Source organism: Trachinotus anak, unplaced genomic scaffold (genome assembly GCF_046630095.1).
Source record: "Trachinotus anak isolate AG129_WGS33_773 ecotype Australia unplaced genomic scaffold, CSIRO_AGI_Tana_v1 ptg000016l, whole genome shotgun sequence".
NCBI classification, from domain to species: Eukaryota; Metazoa; Chordata; class Actinopteri; order Carangiformes; family Carangidae; genus Trachinotus; species Trachinotus anak.
The window spans coordinates 25,030,928-25,050,813 of NW_027273867.1; the positions used below are offsets into that span (position 1 = coordinate 25,030,928).

Genomic DNA, 19,886 nt, shown 5'->3' on the forward strand with positions numbered 1-19,886 from the left:
GAAGAAAAAGTCCAGACACTGGTGTTTGTGTAGTCGGGTTTGTGATCGGACGTTACCTGGTGTTTGACGTCGATGCCGTAGAGGCCGTTGAGGTTCGCCTCGTGGCAGTTCTTGTACCACCAGCCTCCTCGGTACGACATGGCACAGCGGGTGATGAACGGTGCCAGGTCCCGGTCTTTGGTGGAGAAGATCCGGTTGTTGTGGTAACTGAGAGAGTCACCTGAGGAGACAGCGGGGTATTAGGGGAACTGATGTTTCATACTAATTTCCTCCAGCAGGTTTTCACTGCAGCCCTGTGCCTGGTCTCACCTGCAGTGCCGCTGTACCCGCCCACCGTCAGTTTGTAGTTCCTCCTGGCCACCTCAAACGTCGAGTATTTGGCGAACACTGACTCGAGTCCGTCTCGCAGGTCGACGCGCAGACTCATCCTGGTCATAGATGTCAGGTTGTGGAGACTGTCGAGGCCTGAAGGAGCAGAGACGACACCTCTCTATCTTTAGATTCACTTTAGATCAGTCTGTACTTGAACAAAGAAAGTCGGGTTAACTGGCCTTTTTAACCTTTGTTGTATGAAAAGAAGTTAAAAATAAACCCAAATTAGGATTCCAGATTCTGTTGCAGCACTTGAAAGCAACTCCACGTGTCCTACACCTGAACTGTTGATGCTTTAAGCCTCAAATCCTGATATTTCTAATATTCTAACTAAATGTAACATCACTGTAAATGATGTAAACTAAACCAAAGCTTTCTACCATTGTGTGTAATGTATGTATGTTGTGTTTAAATGGTTTTTATAAAATTGGTACAGAAAAAAGTGTTGTTCAGGAGCCGGCACCCGGCGCGGTGTCTCTCTCACCGAGCCAAAACTCGCCACTCAGATCTCCGAACCCTCTGATGTAGTCCTTCCAGCCTCTGAAGAAATCCACTGAGCCGTCCTTCCTCCTCTGGAACACCTGCAGACAGGAGACAGGACAGACCTTAACAAAACCTGAGGCTGAAACAGGGACCTGGACCGAGCCGTCTCTGATGTCACCGTACTGTCCAGCCTCCGCCGTCTGTCTCCATGTCACAGTAAACCATCGTAGGCACCCCCTGAGGGAAAATCTCCACCTCGCCGGACGTCCTGATGCCGTTCAGCAGCTCCTGAGAGCAGTCGGTGGGGAAGGGGAACCTCAGGGTGCCTGAGGAAGAGGAGGGAGGAGGAAGGAGGAGGAACATGAGGAGTGGGGCGACGGTTTAACCCTTTATTTACCAATAACCATGAGAAGAAGCTGCTGTACCTGTGGTGAACTCTGTGGACACGGTGGAGTACTGCCCTCCTCCCTCCCCCTGTAGCTGCACCGTGTACTTGGATCCAGGGTGAAGTCTGGTCAGGTTGTACTCCGTCACTGAGGCGTCCACTGTCACTTCCTGTTCAGGAGTTTGACGGTGAAAGAGTCGGAAACTGGAGACTTAATCATTAGATCAACAGAAATGATCATTTTGATGACGACTTATTGTTTAAATAACCTGTAAGTAATTTATCAGCTGCACGACACTGTAGGAATAAACTGAATTGAACTGAGCTTTATTTAAATTTATAAAGTAACGCAATGAATTAAACAAAAAAAGTAGCAAAATGTTGCAGGTCACAGCTTCTCAAACAATTTACAAATTAAATAATTAGTTCCTTTTTAATTGTTTCGTGTTGCAAAAGTTGATTTCTTTTAAAGTCTCACCTTCATTTCGTGACCTTCAGTCTGATAGGTCAGCCTGTAGCTGCCAGCAGGGTTTGAGGGTGGTTTCCAGGACAACAGGGCGGTGCGAGGAGTCACATTGTTGGCCTGGAGATCTCGGGGCCCGTCCCCAGCCCCCCCAGAGCCTGCAGAGTCATTTCAGTTTCACTTTTCACCCAAGTTTTATCAGCAAGTTTCTGCTTTATTGATTAAAGTGATATTAGAATTTGGCCACTTCATGATCCTGTAGTTATAAAAACTGTGTGTGTGTGTGTGTGTGCTGACCACTGGTGGTGGTAAAGCTGGTGGTGGCTGGGGGGCTCTCCACGCTGCCCAGCTGGCTGGTGATGGTGACGGTGTAGGTGGTGGATCCCTCCAGGCCGCTCAGCTGCTGCTCCGCTGCGTTTCCAGACACCGTGACCCTGACCTCTGAACCTGGACAGACACAATCAGCTGCTCAGCTGCTGCTTCCAATCAGGGACGGAAACTGGCCTGATGACACCAACGTTTAAACGTCATTAACCAACTCAGGAGGAAACAAAAAGACTTGAAGTGTGGGTGAGGGAGAATCCTCAGGTGTATCAGTCAGTGTGTGGAACTATGCTGCAGCAACATAAAACATTCATTTATCTGAGAGATTTCTTTTCTGTGTTTTCCTTCTTTATCCGGCAGCTGATGATAGAAACAGTGAGGGGGACGGGCTGGACGTGAACAAGTCACAATTACATGACGTGTGTTCACCACTTGTTGGGCAGCCCACAAAGTGAAAATTACACACACCCACTTCGACTTCTTTTACACCTGACTTTCAGAAAGCAACACGGTAAAGTTTAGTTTAAACACAGCAAACACAAATGCACCACCTACCTGTACCCGAGCCATAAACGATGGCGTACTTATCGATGGCAGCCAACGCTGGACGCCACAGTAACAAGGCCTTGGTGTCGGTGACGTTTACGGCCCGGAGGTCTGTAGGCCGGTCAGGAACTGAGAGACAGATCAAGTTCTCAGTTTATTTGCATCATAGAAACAGAACAAACAAAAACAACTAAATGTGGACTGAACATTGTGTTAAAACAAGCAGAAGATTTCACACTGAGAAACCTGGCTCGTCCACAGTGATGGGGATCATCTGAATGCCCCTAAAAATGCACAGATCCTTTCCAGATCCAGCACCTGCTGCAGACATTATACAGATATGAACCTGAATCTTTATGCAGAGAAACATGTTCGGACTTTAGCTTTTCAACTGATTCAGCAGTCTTGAAATTAGTTTTATATAAAAAACAGAAAATGGGAAACAAATTAGCTGCCAAACTAGACCAAATTAGAGAATCAATAAAACTGCTCCTGTTACAATATTTTTACAGTAATAGTTGTAGTTAGTTGTTTTAATTATTTTGAAAACATCATAATTCTACTATTATTTTGTATTTTATAATTTACTATGTTTCCAGGTCAAGAAACAAATTCCAGTCTGAACTCAGGAGCCATGATGGAGGAGATGTCCTCAGAAGAACCGAACATCTCTGGCAGTTTGAGCATCACTGGGGCTGGATGGTTACTCAGGGATATGATGAAAATCTAAAGTGAAAACAGCCTCAACTCACCACAGTTTGTGCGCTCTGTTGTGTAAAAAACAAACGATGTCCTCAGTGTGTTGGTGTCATTGTGGTGGGAAACCTGCTGCAGTACTCACGTGTCGCGGCGAAGTCTTTGACTGGATCGCTCTCATCCAGTCCGAGGATGGAGATGACGCTGACCTCGTAAGTAGAACCGGGAGAGAGCTTCGACAGGTTGAGGGTGGACTCCTCCGAGTCCAGGGACACCGACACCGGCTCACCTACACTCAGAGGATCAAGTACTGTTATTATCATGACTGTCTCAGGCAAATTTCTCCTACGTGGCAACAAGCAAGTTATCTTCCGAGTGACAGCCTGGTGAGTTTTTGTTACCTCTAAGACATGTTTTAGTCTTTGAACACACAGTATATATCTAATAGAATTGTATTAGCACTATTAGTCAGAAATAAAAAAATAATAAGGGCCATGTTATAAAGCAAATGTAAAAAAACTTTATTTTATTCATTTCATGGTCATGAATAATTCTCACTCTCACTGGTGTTTGTCAAAGTAGTAAAGGATATTTTAAATAAACAAGCTATTTTCATGCTGTATTACCAAATAATTCTGCAAGGGACTGAATCATGGGTTAAACTAAGTAGAAAAAACAAATATAAAAATGAAATAAAACATGAATTCACGTTCTCACCTTCCTCAGTGTGGGTGTAGGTGACTTTGAAACCACTGATGGGACTCTTTGGTTTGGTCCAGGACACTGTCAGAGAGTTTTCTGTTATCTCACTGAAGACGATGTTGGTTGGAGGCTCTGGGCCTGTTTGGTATGAAGAATACAATGAGGTGAATGAAAGCAGGGAAAGAAGGAAATGAAGTAAATTACAGAAGGAAGGAGAGAAAAAGAGGAAAGAGGGTGAAAATGTAATGAAGGAATAAGAAATTTAAAAATAAGAAGAATAACTTTGGGTTTCCTGAAACATTTAAGTAGAGAGAAAAGACAAAAATTGCCACTAATGGAGTGAAAACAGTGTGTACATTATTATTTATTCATCCATACATTTGCTATTAGTGCTTCAATGAGTTCATGTGTATATATGTACAGTGCAAACATATATACAGTATACAAATCATATACAGACACATAGTGTAACAAATGCAGACGATGGATCCTGGACAGCAGCGAAGGAGACAATGGTGACATTTAATAGTTAGCTGGTCGCTCAACCCTGAAAATAAAAGCATGGCAGGAGTAAATGATGACGAACCAAAAGAAGAAAAGGCGACAATTTCATAAGATTATTGAGAAGGAATGACAACAAATACAGTCAGGTATTAATTCAACACAGTCAGAAGAGCTGAAAGTGAAGATTCACATTTAAAGCGTTAAGAAAATGATTTTGAAGACAGATTTTCAACCTGACGAGATAATGAATGATTTTCCATTTAAAAACTAATTACACTCTTAAAAATAGGCCAAAACTTTAAGAAGGGCTGAGTGTGACTGAAAAAACCTGATGATAAGAAATGAATTTTTGATTTATTTCTTTGTTTAATATTGTGCAACATTTGCAAGTTTGTATTACAAAGAAGAGTCTAATTCTTCTTTGTAATAAAATTTGTGAAATGAAGTATGACTCATACTGTCAACCTGTACAGTGCTGAGCCATATTGTTTCTTGAAACAATTTAACTGTAAAACATCCACATTTAATTTTGATATATTATTTGATTAGACTATTTTGATTAGACTTTGCACATGGACGTAAAAGGTGAAGACAGACCAAATATACAGAGACCAGCTGTGGTCTTACCCTGGTTTGGGTGAGAGGTGAAGGGGTGTCAGTGAAGATGGCTGTTAGCTTACCCTGAATGAGAGAAGACCAGAGCAGCAGTGAATGAATGGTGTTGTTATGTTGTTACTGTTGTTTTTTTTTTTCAAATTCTCATTTGATGTCAACTCAGTTAATTGTACAATATTACTGCACATACTGTAAAACCGGCTTTGGCTTTCAGACACAGTGTTAAAGTGGTTCAAGTCATATCTGCAGGAAAGGAACTATTTTGTCTCCGTTGGTAATTATGTGTCTGAGTGAACCAACATGATGTGTGGAATTCCCCATGGTTCAGTCTTGGGACATCTTCTGGTTAACATTTAGTCTGCATGTGCTTCAATTGCCCACATAATACAAAACAATAAAAATCAGCTATTGTGATTATGCAGACGACACCCAAATTTACCTTGCCCTGTCACAAATAACTACTGTCCCAAAGATGTGCTCTGCAAGTGAAAATAATTTGAGGTACCTGATCTTCCTCCAGCTTAGTGCAGACAAAAGAGAGATAATTGTCTTTGGCACAAAAGATGCAAGGCTGAGAGTTAGCACTCATCTGGACTCTGTGTCTAAGAAAAACAAAAATCTGCTCAGTATTTGGAATGAAACTTCACAATTTCCTTGAGGCAGTACATACTACCCTAGACCCAACACGTATACAACTAGAGAATCAATCAGCACAGAAGATCCAGCTGAGTCCTCTTCTCTAGGTTTGCTGACTAGTTAACTAAGTTAGCATACATGTTTGGAAACTGACGCTAATGCTAACATGCACCTACAAGCCACTACAAACTAGAGTAAGTTGTGCAAATTTATATCTGAGGGTTGACATCAAATAATTGAGTGTGTCTTTATGTGTTGATAATGTTGTATGACTGCTAATTCATGAATATGAGTATTTCACATATTCATGAAAGCTGAAGAGTGAGTGCACACACAGCCTGAACACAAAACACAAATTCTTAATGGGCTTTTTCAAACATCAACATCTGCTGAAAACAACAAAACAGATTATGTGTCACTGAACCAACGTTAAAATGAGAAACACATGGTTGATGAGTCTGAAACTGTAAAACACCAGCTTACAGTTTTCAAGAGCAGCACAGCACTTGAGCTCTTGAAGTGAAAATGAGGCATTTAGTGGATAAGCAAATATTTCCAGTCATACTCAAGGCAAGTGATGATTAGTTAACAATTGATTACGTGTTTTAATCAGCTCAACATGAAGTGCAATTAAGACATGACATACACATAAACAGTTTTATAATTCTGATTAGACTGAGAATGATTGAGGTAGCTCAAGAGGAAAGCAAATTCACAACATTGACAGTAATGTTGTAGCATTGTACAGTAGTAATTCATGTGGTTCTACTGTCACAATGGCTTGTACCTGTACTGATGACAAGCTTGTGTAGTCTGGACAGAAGGCCAGGACCCTTTCCAAGCAAGGTCACGGTGTACTCAGTCTGAGGAGGTAGATCCTCAAAGTGAAGGGAGCGAGCTGAACCAGGAAGAATTTCTTTGAAGGTTTTGTCACTTTCTGTTGCAGGTTTGACTGTTGTGCTGCTTTGTATCCTTGAAATATGTGTAATGACTCTTTCGGGTACTCTGTTTTCATCTTCGGGGTTCCTATTTTCTGATTCTGGTTCTTTGGTTGGTTGATGCTTCCCTTCCTCCCCTTCATTGATTTTCTCTTTCTCAGTGTCTTCTTGTTGTATTTCCTGATCTCTCTTGCTTTCCTCCTGTTTTGGTCTTTCAATTTTCTTAACTTGTTTCCTAGTCACAACAAAGTTTTTGTACTTTCCTTCTGGTGAGTCCCATACGAGTGTAAATCCATCTGAGGTCCGGTTCGTCACTCCTACATGGTCCAGAGGTTCCCTTGTAACTCCAGAAGAAGAAACGTCTGATCCCATCAGAGGTTTGGAATCAGCACTGCTTTTACTGTCAAACACCCTTTTTGGAGTATTTTTCACTTTTGGATCCGCTCCCTTTTGGCTTCCACTGGTGTATTGTCTCATCTGGGTGCGATGTTGTCCTGTCACAATTCTTGATGGTGGTTGTCTCCTTGGAGCTGTAATTGGTCTTGAGGCTCTTGAATCAGAGTTAGTTTGTTTGATAGCAGGTCTATCTCGAACTGCAGGGGCAGTATTTTTGCCAGCATTGACTCTTTGTTTATGGATCTCAGAGTCTGGGATGCTAGCTTCTTCTTCCCCAGATTTGGCAGTTTGGATTGGAGCACTGTCCCCCTTTTCTGATTCACTAATCTCTGGTCTGACGGTAGTATCATGGCCATCTATCTGGGCACTTGGAATTAGCTCTGCAGTTTCTTGTTCTCCTGCCTGTCTAATTTGGACATCTTGGGTAGGCCTTGGGACATCCTGCTCTGCTGAATGGTTAACTGGGATTTCAGGTGAACTATCATTTTGTAGTTTGCTCATTTGACTTCCAGTAGTCACACTAGTGCCTCCATTCAGCTTTCTGATTGGGAAAGGTTTGCGCATGAAACCTCTGTGTGGATGTTGAGGTGGTCTCAGGTTTGGACGCGTTCTGTTTTGGAAAGGTCCACCATACACTTGGGGGCGACGGAAGTAACCATTTTTGGTGGTTGGGCGGTGGGAGGAAGGCACTCCGCTACCTCTGAGAGTGTGATTTAACTCATTTGACATGCTTGTTGTGGAGGTTCTTGTGTCAGATCTATCTTCATTCTCTTCTCCTGCTGTCTCTGTACCTTCAGCAGGGTAGGATTTCTTGGAAAGAGGAGGAGATGAAGTGGCTGGCAATTCAGTGGGAGATATCTGCTCTTTCTGTGTCTCTGTTTCAGGATTTAAAGGTCGAGTGGGGTGAGTCAAGAGCCTTGAATTTGGACGAGTTCGGTTCTGAAGAGATCCAATGTTCAGAAAGGGGCGACGCACATATCCACCCTTTGGAAGAGGCCGGCGAACTGGGAGTCTTCCTCTTTCTGTTTGCTTTTTTTTCTGGTTTTGTTCAACTCCAGATGATGCAGGTGTAGTTGTCCCATCTTTGTCTCCACTTGCATCCCTAACTGGAGTATTTACCTCAACTGAAAATGATTCCTCTGAAGCTGATGAAGATGATGATTCATCTGTGGATGTATGTCTGGTCTCTGTCTCTCCTCTAGGAATAATGTTTAAAGGAAGAGGGGAACGGGGAGGAACTCTCAAATTTGGATGAGTTTTGTTCTGAAATGAACCAATGTTTGGTCGCTGACGACGTATGAAACCACGTTTTGGAGGAGTGTGGCTATAAAGAGGTACACCACCTTCTTCTGAGGATGGTTGTCCTCCTTCTGGTGACGCTGTGTCAGCACTTCTTTTACTGCTATCAGCATCTAGTTCATTGCTTCCAACTGAATCTGATTTATCTGAGCTGGAAGAGGAGGATGATGGAGGTGATAGTGATGTTAGTGACAATGGTGGCAATGGCGATGGTGATGAAGGTGAGAATGATGGTGATGACGAAATTAAATATGTTGATGCTGCTGTTGAGGATGAAACTTGTGAAGGTGATGTTAAAGACAGTGAGGATGAAGATGATGGCAGTGATGTTGATGAGGATGATGATTGTGCGGAATGTGAAGATTGTGAGTTTGATGAAGATGATGAAGAAGACGAGAATGATGCCAGTGGCTTCAGTCCTGTTAAAATCCTCCCTGTGTCTGCATCAGGAGAGAGGTTTGATGTTTTGGACAGGTGAACAGAAAACGTTGTGATATTCAAACTGTCAAATGTGTTTTTTAGGAGTTTATGTAGAGGATCTGGTGAATAGTCAAGGTCTGTCTCTGCAGATGAGGGTTTCAGATCAGAAGGGGGTGTACCATCTGTTTCAAAGGAACGTTGATCTGAACCCAATATGTTTCCTACCAGCACTGTCCCATCCCCTTTACACCCGCTGGTTCTGTCCTTAAGGGGTAATCTGATGTGCGTCAATTTAATTTTGTTCAGGCATTTCTTCTCCTGGCTTTGAAAAGTCCCAGTTGGCTCTGAAGACACTTGAGCAGTGCCCTTTCCTTGGCCTACCATGTCAACATCTGGTTGCTCTTTTGGTTCCTCTGAGCTACTTTGTCTGTTTGTTTCTGAATCAGTTCCAAACATTATAGCTGGATTGTTGTCATCCCTCCTCTCAGTGCTTGATGCTTCAATGCTAGGTTTTTTCACAGTCAAAACTATTGTCCTGTTTCCTATTTTGGGGGCACCTGGTTTAGTTTTTTTGAGCACTATTGGTGCTTTCTTCTTTTGCCCCACAAGGGGCTTTTTCAAAGGGCCATGGCCAACCTTTCTTCCTCCGGGCACAACTCGGGTTGTATTGAAACGGAAAGGGCCTGGGAATTTTGGCTTTCCAGACAATGTGGGCCTTTCAGCGAGTTTGGGCTTGGTGCCATTTATGGCCATCATCCTGCTGACCAGAGGTTTAGTTCTTGCAATCACAGAGGCTGAGGAGTCTTTGTTAGGTCCATTGATACCTCCAACTTCTACAGAGTCAGTCTGTCTCACATCCTCCCTCCTTCCCTGTTTGTCAAAGACTTGCACTTCAGGTGATGGGTTAAATTCTTGGTCCGAGTTGTCAACGTCTTGTCCTGGTGCTTTTGTGACCTGCTTGGTCAAAGATGCTGTGACAACCCTCGGTAATGTCTTCCCTAAGGACATGAAGGGAGTGAGCATTTGGATTCAATGTAAAGATCATTGTATCCTGCTGTTATATAGAAGAGATCATGTCTAATGAGGGAAGGAAAAGCAATGTTAATATTCATTGGCCCCATTTACACTTGTCATTTCAAGTGTCACTTATTCAGCCAAAAATCCGCATCTCTGTTGGTCAGATTATGAATCTAATTATGATCCATCTTTGTTTCCACAGCTATGTGTAAATCAGTGTTGGCCCTCCTCAAGTCCAGAAGGAGTTGGTCATGCACCTGAAGCTGTTTTGTAACCGACAAAAACACCAGAAGAAGAACTTCTGCCTCTGACAGTTTATTTACAGTTTAGCTTGTAGATGTTTTCACACAATGCTTCCTTATGTAGTTACACTATAGGAAAGTATGTGTGTTGGAGAAACAAATGCATTTACACCTTGATCACTTCTTGGTATTCACACTTTTTTGAGATCTGACAGCTCTCTGAGACACATGAAGTGACTCAGTGTAAATGGGATCATCAGATACTTTTCAGGAACCCTGATTTACAGCAGTTTGTCAAGGATTGTGCAAGAGAAAACAAACAACTTAGGGCTGTGATCTCCATGTAGAACCTGAAAGGAGAAAATCAAAATATAATTAAAAATGTTATGGTTGGACAGAGGAATTCAACACGTTTGGTGTCTGTGTCACTGCTGAGAAGGAAATTTAATGACCAAGTTCAGGAAAATGGAGCAGTTTACGGAATTTTTCTCCACTTTGTTAACTTTTACAGTAACATTTCTCCATGCTGCAATGAGTTTAATATGATATGTTCCATTTAATACTGAGGTGTCTGGATACATAATCTCACTAAGCAAGAGCAAGGCTTATTCACCTGAATACAGTTTGGATAAGAAACATTTAACTTGCTCACACTTAGGGGAAGAAAGGTTTAAGAATCGTTGAAAGCAGTTTGTTCAGGAAATGTATTTCCTATTGTTTCTTTGTGGTAAAAGTCCCTGTTTTCTATCCCTTTCTGCTTTTCATATGGTCTGTCTCTTTGGCTTATCTCTAACTTTTGCTTTAGCATTATTGCTAAAAATGTTGGGTGAGAATTTACATTTTCAGACAAGATGAGCTAAACCTCTTATAAAAGTCTGATGTCAGTGAGTATGACCTTGCATAAATCTGCACTTGATAAAGGTATATTTGTTTTCTACTCCAGTGTCCCAGATACAAGCATCCAAAAAAATATTAGAAAAAAGTGTAGCTTTAAGAGTAGAGTAGGTATGTCATTCAGATAATGAAATAACACTGGGCTGTATTATGAAGTGTTACTGAGTTGTCTTAGATGTGGCCAGTACCATATGATACTATAATACTGTCATTTTGAACCCTGTTGTCACATCTGCTGATCTAAAAGAAAATTTTATTGTCAGTCGTACTCACCGGGAACCGCCTGGGTGGTTGCTGGTTCGCTCTGACTCGTGCCCTTCTCTGCCACGAGGATGATGTCATACAAATGCCCTGCCTCCAGCTGCTGGATGTGGGCGGAGTCTTGGTCAGCTGGGACGGTCATTTCTTCACTCCTCCCTGCTCCGTCGCTGGGCGTGATGGTCAAACGGTACCTGTCAATCTCACCCTGCGACTTCTCCCATTGGACCACTGCAGACGTTGAGGTCGTCTTGACAACTCGGAGGTTGGTGGGACCGGAGATGACTGACAATGCAGAGGCAGAAGAAGAAAATGGCAAAAGACACAAGTTTTTACAGTCTGTCTTTCACCAGGTGACATGTAGCTAAAGGAGCAGGATGATTGTGAGAAAGTGGGCACAGACAGTAAAAGACACCTCTGCCCTCCTGCCCATTTTTTTGTGCCTCTTTGTGGTAGTTATGCTTCCTAAGGTATCACTTTTTTTTGTAAATTTTCATCTCTTTCTAGTTGTTTTTTGTCTTGGTGATCGCTTTGTATCTATTGTTGGTGTCCCTTTTTGGTAATTTTCATCTCTTTGTAGTTTTTTTTTGTGATCATTTTGTTTCACAAGTACTTTTGTATCTTTGCAGTGGTTTTGTGTCTCTTTCTGGTCGTTTTGCATCTGTTATGGATGAGTTTTGTCTCCTCATAGTTTTTTTTATTTCTTTTTATGGTCTTTTGCATTTATATAGTTTTCTTTTTTTTTTTTTTTTACATATCTTTATGGTAATTTTATGTCAGAGCTCTATAGCTTACAAACAAGAAATGTTAACAGTTACTTCTGTGACAACGCTGTCTCTCTAGCTGCTGGGCTGGCTGTTTTTTCTGTGTTTGTGTTGCAGGTGTTTTGTGCCCAGTAGGTGTGGCCAGGTGATCGAATATTGGGAACACCTGGGCCAGGTGTTCTCAGTAGTATAAATATTCTCTGACCTGTGCCATGGGGGAAAGAGCAAGGGGAAATGCTGCTCCACATACCTTGCTTGTGTTCTGGGGTTTTCTTTTTCATCTTTTGCCATCCAACACCTCACATCTTATCGCTTCACTCATGCAAACACTCCTACACTACTTACTTGCTGATCCTCATATCCCATAACCTTTTTGATATTCTTATTTACTTTTTTGATAAATAAAATTAATTGTATGGTGCAACTTTTTGTGTCACCTCCCACTGTTGTCATGGGTTTTGAGCCAGCCGTGACACTTCACACTGAGGTTGTTTGGCTCATTGCCCACAGGTGCAGGAATCCTTGGACCCTGGGTCCATGCCTGTTCGACCTGTTTGGTCATTCATCCATGTTTAGGAGTGACTCCGTGGGGGAAACGGGTTCACAAACACTCTTTCAGACTTAAATTTACCCTGCAGCCTTGGCTCAGGACTTTTTCCTTACTCTCCTAAACCCACTGTTATGATCCTGCAGCCTCAGTCTTCTTGCTCACTGTTGTCCGCTGGGCAGATTACATCTTTCGCAGGAAGGGCAACGAGAGGGAAATGTTTAAACTATTTCTGCCAGTTTGGCCATTTGTACTGCTCACATCTGCCAACACATTGGTCAGAATCTCCCTTTTCTAACCAGCACACTTGAAACTGTACATTTTACATTTTTAATCCCGACTGTCAACTGCAGCATATTCATGAATTCAGTGTCTGTCATATTTGATTAATGTGGATTTTTCAGTGCAGGCACTGATATAAATATTTAGCATTAAAGCTGTAGCAGATGTTTTGTACTGGTTAGCAATGTCTTCATTTCCATTATATTAAGTTTTTTCAGCTTTTCCCAGGAAATGTTGTTTTTCTTATGAAAGTAAAACAATGTCTGCAGCAGCTTTGAGACTTACCGCTTCAATGCTGTAGCAGTAAAATAAGATCAGCTATGACCCAAGGCAATGAAATAACATTTTAAAGACAAAAATTCAACACCAACAACAAGGTAATAAAGGCAATAAAACAAGATAAATAATACTGCCATCTAGATGTTAAAAATCATTTGTAGTCTTTGTTCAACTTGCCATGAACAGAATCATGAGTGTCTTTAATAAAGGACAAATGAAAGTAAAAAAATCTCACGGGTCATGAATTCGGCAGAGCTCTCGGCTCCCCTTCTGCCGTTGATTTCTCCGCTGATGGTGACGCTGTACTCCTGACCGGCTGCCAGCCCTGTCTGAGTGAAGGTGGTCAGGCTGCCCTCCACCTGAGCGGTTATCTGCTGGTCACTCTCCTTCTGTGGGGTGAAGACAGAAAACAAAGAACAGTCAGTAAAATGCTCCGTAGACACTGTTCCTGAACGATCAGCTGTAGTGGAAAAGGAACCAAGTCCAGCAGCTAAATGCTGGTAAACTAAGTGAGGAGCAGGTGAAGACCAGTTTCCTAAGTACTTTCCAAACATCATGGTGACTTTCTGATTTAAGACTCACAGATGGGCCTTGACAGGTGGATTTGGATTTGGCAACTGTGTGACAAAGATAAGCTCTGACTCCAGCCCTGCAGAGCCGCAGGGTCTGAAACAGTTTCTCTCTGTCTCTGTCTTCTGTGATCCGTGCATGTTGCTAAGTTTGCTCATTTTTAGTCAGCCCTTGAAAAGAAACAAGTTGTTCTTATTATAATTCATGTTCTGGAAAGCCTGAAACTTCCCATGAATCAGGAGCTGAGTCTTACTCAACAATTATTCAGCTGGGAGCGCAGCGCTGGCATCTTTTTCTTTTTCTTTTTTTTTTTTTTTTTTGAATTTCTAATGAATGGATACCGTGTTGTAAAGTAAATGGACCACAGCTGGTTGCCAAGTTGGTTACTATGTTCGTTGCCTGGTGATGGAGTTTCAGAGGTCGCCCTGGATCAGCGTCGGCGTGTCAAAGCACTTTCAACCATTTCCATATGAATGAGGGTGACATCATTAAAACTGAAGCTCCAATAAATTCATGTTGCGCTTTAAAACAAGTCGAGGCTCTGTGGCATCTCTGTTGGATGTTCAGGGACGAGGAGGAGGAGGAGGTGGAGGAGGACTAACTGGGACAGTGAGAGACTCTCAGTCTGCATCTTTATGGTAGTTTTCCTGCTGGAAAATAAATCTCACGTGTCTGAAGATTATCCTCCAGGACTTCTCTCCATTCTGTGCCATCAAATGTGTAAAAACAGCTTGTCACATACATGTAGACAGGAAATATTCAGATCTAAAGCTCCATCCAGTCTAAAGGTAGATGTCCATGTGTTTCTTATTATAAAGCAGGTCTAGGTTCTATATTAATACTGTGAAAGTATCAAAGCCTCAGTCCACAGAGAAATGCACACAGCCTGTATTCAGAAACTGAGCCTTAAAACCAGCCGTCAGGACTTCTGGAACTTTGTGATGTCACAACAAAGCAGTCACCGCCACACCCTAATCCCTCACCTGGACCCACCCTCCAACTTTGGTTTCTTTGAGGGTAGAACATCTGTCCAGATGCTGTGTTTACTTGTCCGTTCAACACTAACACTCATCAGACAAACTGCACATGAATGCCTCCTCTCAGGGGAAGCTCTGCGTCCAGTACTATGTCCTGACTTGACCTCTTTACTGAATGCATAAATATATGGTTCAATAAAACTGAACGACCTGTTTGAACTGCAGTGACCTCTGATTTATTCTGGTTTATTTTGGTTCTGATGATTCATTCACATCCAGAATAAAACTGCAATTTAGCTCTGAATGAACTTCCCTTCATTCAGATAACCAGTCCCACAACCACCGCTGGTTAAACTGGTGGTTGATTCATCCTTCCCACTGACATAAACGCCTCCACTGAAATGGTCATCTTGGACTGTGGACCTTTTTATCCATGTCCATTATAGAGACAGACAGACGTCATTAAATGGAGACATAAAAACACGACTGCAGTTTGAGCAGCTCCACAACTCATTAAATGTAGTTTTATACTGTGTCCAGCAGCTTCTTCTGAATATGAGAAAAGATGAAGGAGTTTTTCATTCTTACTCTGAAGTCATTCTTGTTTTTGGCTCTGTTTGTCTTTCTGATGGAAAATAAATTGTTGTGTGTGACTTTTCTTTCCTTATATTAGGACAGAACTGTGGCTGAGCAGCTACCTGCACTGGAGATGAGCCCATTTGCATCATTTTTGATCTGGTTTATGCTTATTTTACTGGTTTGAGTCTCTTAAAGCTCCACCCAGTCTAAAGGTAGATGTCCATGTGTTTGTGATTATAAAGCAGATCTAGGTTCTATATTAATACTGTGAAAGTATCAAAGCCTCAGTCCACAGAGAAATGCCTGTATTCAGAAACTGAGCCTTAAAACCAGCCGTCAGGACTTCTGGAACTTTGTGATGTCACAACAAAGCAGCCACACCCCAAGCCCCGCCCACCTGAACCCACCATCCAACCTCGCAGGATTTGGTTTCTCTGAGTGTCAGAAGAGAGAAGCCTGAGAGAAGAGATGTAAAACTACATTTCAAATTAAAAAAAGAAAAAAAGAATTACATTTAATTTAATTTAAATTTACAGAATATAATGATATTTCAGACAACAGTGTTCTTCTGACCCTGTGGTAAAAGTTTGTGTTTGTCCTTTTCCTCTCCAGTGTTTTACAACCTTGCTTACATGCAGACGACCAGCGCAGCTTTTCAAACTGCAGATAAATGTATGTGAGTCTTACGGGGCTCTTGCATACTCAAGAGATTTTGTGACATGTTCACAAGCTTCATAAAGATAAAGGTTTTTGGAGCCCCGACCTTGACCCCGGTCCAACACCGACCTCACTAATGCTCTAGTGTCTAATCTCTGCAGCAGGTCCAACATCTGCTGGAGAGACTGGAACCAGAGGAGCGGAGGCTGTGAGAGCAGCAGATTAATGACCGTTGTTCTGTAGTGACATGTTCAACTATCACATATGGGCGTAATGCTCTACATACTTTTGGCCATGTAGTGACCACACAAGGGGTTTTTTGCCAGTTAATGCAGATTCTAAGAGAATAATAGTTTTTAAATGTGAATTGAATGCAGAACTTTAACATTTAACATTGTTTCATTACAGGTGACTGTTTTTCTACTTTTGGACAGTTTCAGTTGAAGTATGTGCACATTTTTCATTTTATCAAACACTTTTTGCTTCACCATCATCAACATGAGCTGCTTGTTAGATGGTGACTAACATGCTGGTGCCATGACTGTGCAGCATCTGTAGATTGGTATTTGTTTCTTTTCATCATTCCTCTTTTAAAATCTCCCATTTCCTGCTGCTGCAGAGGTCATCTGAGAACAATGCTGATGCTTTTTACTATTTCCATATGAATGAGTGATGTCATTTATTATTGAGAGTCTAATAATTCATGAAAAAACCCTCAAAACCAGTACAGACTCTGTGAAGATCCATGGTTCATCCAGAACAAGAGAAAATGAAGGTGGATGCTCTTCAGGTTCTTGGTGGTTGTATTTTGTGTTACTGTCCTGTCGAGTTGTCTGTCTGTAGTGATCTGAAGTGGTTTATCTGTGAGATGATTCCCTGTATTTACTGATTCATTGCTGTTGAACACTGTCAGCACATGATGAGGATTTTAACTGCTTCCATATGATCAAGAGCAACAACAATAAATCATGTCGACTGGTTGTGCTTACCACTAAACTGTAATCATGGTGATGATGTAAAGTTTATTTTAATGTTTTTCTGAGACATTTTAAGGCCTTTTTGCAAACCATTATTAATACCAGGAGACCTGGACTTCTGATGAGGTATTCCTACCCCTGCAGTCTTAACACTGCCTTCCAAAGTTTGTCTGAAGGATAAAGTGCACATGTTTAACCTCTTAATGTTGGCCAGACTGACCAGTGACGTCATCTTTACAAACCCATGTTGTTTGGTAACGTTTTGTTCAATCGCTCATAAAATTACTTTCAGTTCTGGGGTGGATCTTGAATGTTTCTTGATGGGAAACACATTTTTTTTTCTTGAATGAACTGATGATCAAACCACTTCAAATATCTGATATTTCAAGGCCAAGGTCCAAACTGAAGTATCTTAACTGTTAGATAGACTGTGATGACATTCGGTTCAGACGTTCATGTTCCCCTGAGGATGAACTGTAATATCTTTACTGATCCTCTGACTTTTCATCCAGTGCCACCATCAGGTCAACATTTTAATTCGTCTAAAACCTTAACCCTCGTCTATGACCAGATACAAATCAGTCTCATCTGTATTTGGTATTTAATGGTAAACATTAGCATAAACTAAGATTGTGAACATGACTGATATTGTACCTGCTAAACATCAGCATGTTAGCATTGTGATTGCGAGCATGTTAGCATCAGAAACCAAATACTTGGTTATAAGCTCCTTGTGATTGGTATTGTAGTTTATCTCTGTCATTTCTCTGATGACGATGTGGTATTTGGTTAAAATACTGTTAAGTCTTAAAGTTATTATGAGGACCTGTGGGAAAGCAGCATCGGTGATGCACGACCAGTGTCTAATAATCACTGATGAAATCTAGTTCATGTAAAAACATATTCAGGCTACAAGAAGCTCGACTGCACAACAAAGCAGTGACAGCAGAGCAGAGCAGCACATAAACCCGTCAACACCACTGTGGGAATGATGGAAAATTGTGAATCAATTGTGTGTGTTTTTTGTTTTGTCATTATTTAATATTGCAAATCTTTTATCAATAAAGATTGACAGGAGCTATTTTTGCTACATAGCCAACATTGGCATTAAAAGCTGTTTACTTAACAGTGTAGAAGAAACGCTCTTCATTCCTTTACGACAGCTGTCTCCAGAGGTGAAAAAGAAAAGCTGTCCATCACTTCTTTTCATCTACTAAAATTAGCATGCTAACCAGCTAGCCCAGACCTGGTGAGATTGTCTTGTCACTTTCCGATACCGAGTCACTGCAGCGTCCAGTGTTCCCTGAAGCAGCTGCTCAGAGGACGTATGATAACCTGTCGTATTGTTAACACAACCACGGCTCCAGCTCTGCGCAAGACTGGTCAGTAAACAGCTGCTAATGCTAACGTTAGCTATGTAGCAATATCAAAACTTACACACACAACACTGACGATGTGAGCTGGAAACAATAAATATTTGAAGGATGTAAACAAGTTCCTCAAACTACTTGAGCATAAACCATATTTCTGTGGAGTCCAGGCTCCTCAGACCCAGATAAATGTCTTTCTGTCATTCGTCAGGGACAAATCTTCCTCTGTCAGCTGCTGTTGTTGTGACAGTCTGTTTATCTGTTGTTTATCTGCTGAGGGAGGGAAACATCTCCCTCCCTCTCTCTCTCCCTGTCTCTCTCTCTCTGTGTCACAGCTGTGGGCCGGTGGTGATGTCAGCTCTCTGGCAGTTGCCATGTTTTTGACAGTGTTTACACGTCTCCGTAGCAACAAGCATCCCACATCTGCATCTCTTCCCCTCGACCTCCGAGTGTTCAATTCATTCACTGCTCCTCTGTTTTCATTCTGACCTGCTCCACTGTGCTGCCTCTCATCTGCAGTCTGTGTGTATGTTCTACTGTGTTCTATTCTATGTGTTTATTATAATAGAGGATCGTGGGTTGTTCTGGATGGGGGTTGATGGGAGAGGCTTTCATTCACCTCCTTGTGCCTGTAATTAATGTTCACCGTGTTCGCTACACACTGATGTGGTACAAGGGCCTGATTTCGGCTGCTGTCCGACACAGAGTCACATTTATGGCCCTTTGAGAGTCACTGTGTTGTGTGTTGAACGTAGTTCGGCCGTGTGTAACTTTACAACACGGTTATCAGCAGGTTGTGTTTACTGTCTCTGCAGAGAAATAAATCTGCTTCGTTCACGACGCTGCTTAACAACCTCGCTAATGTTAGTGACACCAGCAGCTGCTGAGTGTGGGAGGCTGCAGTCAGTCGGTGCAGCAGCTGCTCCCACAGTCAGTGGATCAGACCTCAGAGCCAGAGAATTCAGATCCAAGCCGACACATACAAGCTAATGTTTACACACACACACACACACACACACACACACACACTCTGCAGGACTCCTCAGGCATCTCTCCATCACTCCCTCCATCTGTGACTCTTCATCCTCCCCTCTCTCTCTCTCTCCCTCTCTCTCTTTCTGCAGTTGTGGGCGGTTGTGGATATTTTCTGGTGTTGTTGCTCTGGGTCTGAGTCTTAATCCCTGATGATGTCACCGCGGGGAGCCACGGCTCTGTTTACAGCACGAGGTGTTCGCTGTAACTGTGTGTGTGGGAAAACATGTCTGAGAGACCTGCAGTCACTGTCACACACACACACACACACACACACACACACACACACTCATTTGAAAGTTGTTGTTCAGTTAAATCACATTACAGCTGATGTTTGTGTTTAACACTGTGTGTGTGTGTGTGTGTGTGTGTGTGTGTGTGTGTGTGTGTGTGTGTGTGTGTGTGTGGTTCGACTGATTCAGAAAGTGAAGTCCAGCTTCTCTCTCTCTCTCTCTCTCTCTTCAACACAAATACCTTCACAATAAGTAATTTTCCACTTCTTTAATTTGTCCGGCAGCAGATTGATCACCTGTGTGTGAGTGGACAGAGCTGATGAACGAGTGGAGCAGACGTTATGGTTTCTTACAGAGCGAAGCGTCTTCCTCACAGAACAAAATGATGATTATATATCTGAGGGTGGGGGCAGGGCTGATAATTAACAG

General features: G+C 42.2%; 1 protein-coding gene across 5 annotated transcripts in view; it reads right to left on the bottom strand.

Moving 5' to 3' along the window:
- The window catches only part of LOC139633676 (tenascin-like), a 46,897-nt gene that overhangs the window by 2,643 nt on the left and 24,368 nt on the right, over positions 1-19,886 (bottom strand). Inside the window, exons 7-19 of one of the 5 annotated variants that reach the window (XM_071499500.1) lie at positions 13,298-13,451; positions 11,206-11,475; positions 6,514-9,777; positions 3,987-4,109; positions 3,415-3,558; positions 2,583-2,702; positions 2,001-2,150; positions 1,719-1,861; positions 1,281-1,410; positions 1,039-1,181; positions 857-953; positions 310-465; positions 57-220 (exon numbers count right to left, since the gene is read on the bottom strand). In XM_071499500.1, coding sequence (XP_071355601.1) covers positions 57-220; positions 310-465; positions 857-953; positions 1,039-1,181; positions 1,281-1,410; positions 1,719-1,861; positions 2,001-2,150; positions 2,583-2,702; positions 3,415-3,558; positions 3,987-4,109; positions 6,514-9,777; positions 11,206-11,475; positions 13,298-13,451 — 5,058 coding nt within the window. The other 4 variants (XM_071499504.1, XM_071499502.1, XM_071499503.1 and 1 more) reach the window with 4 other exon arrangements.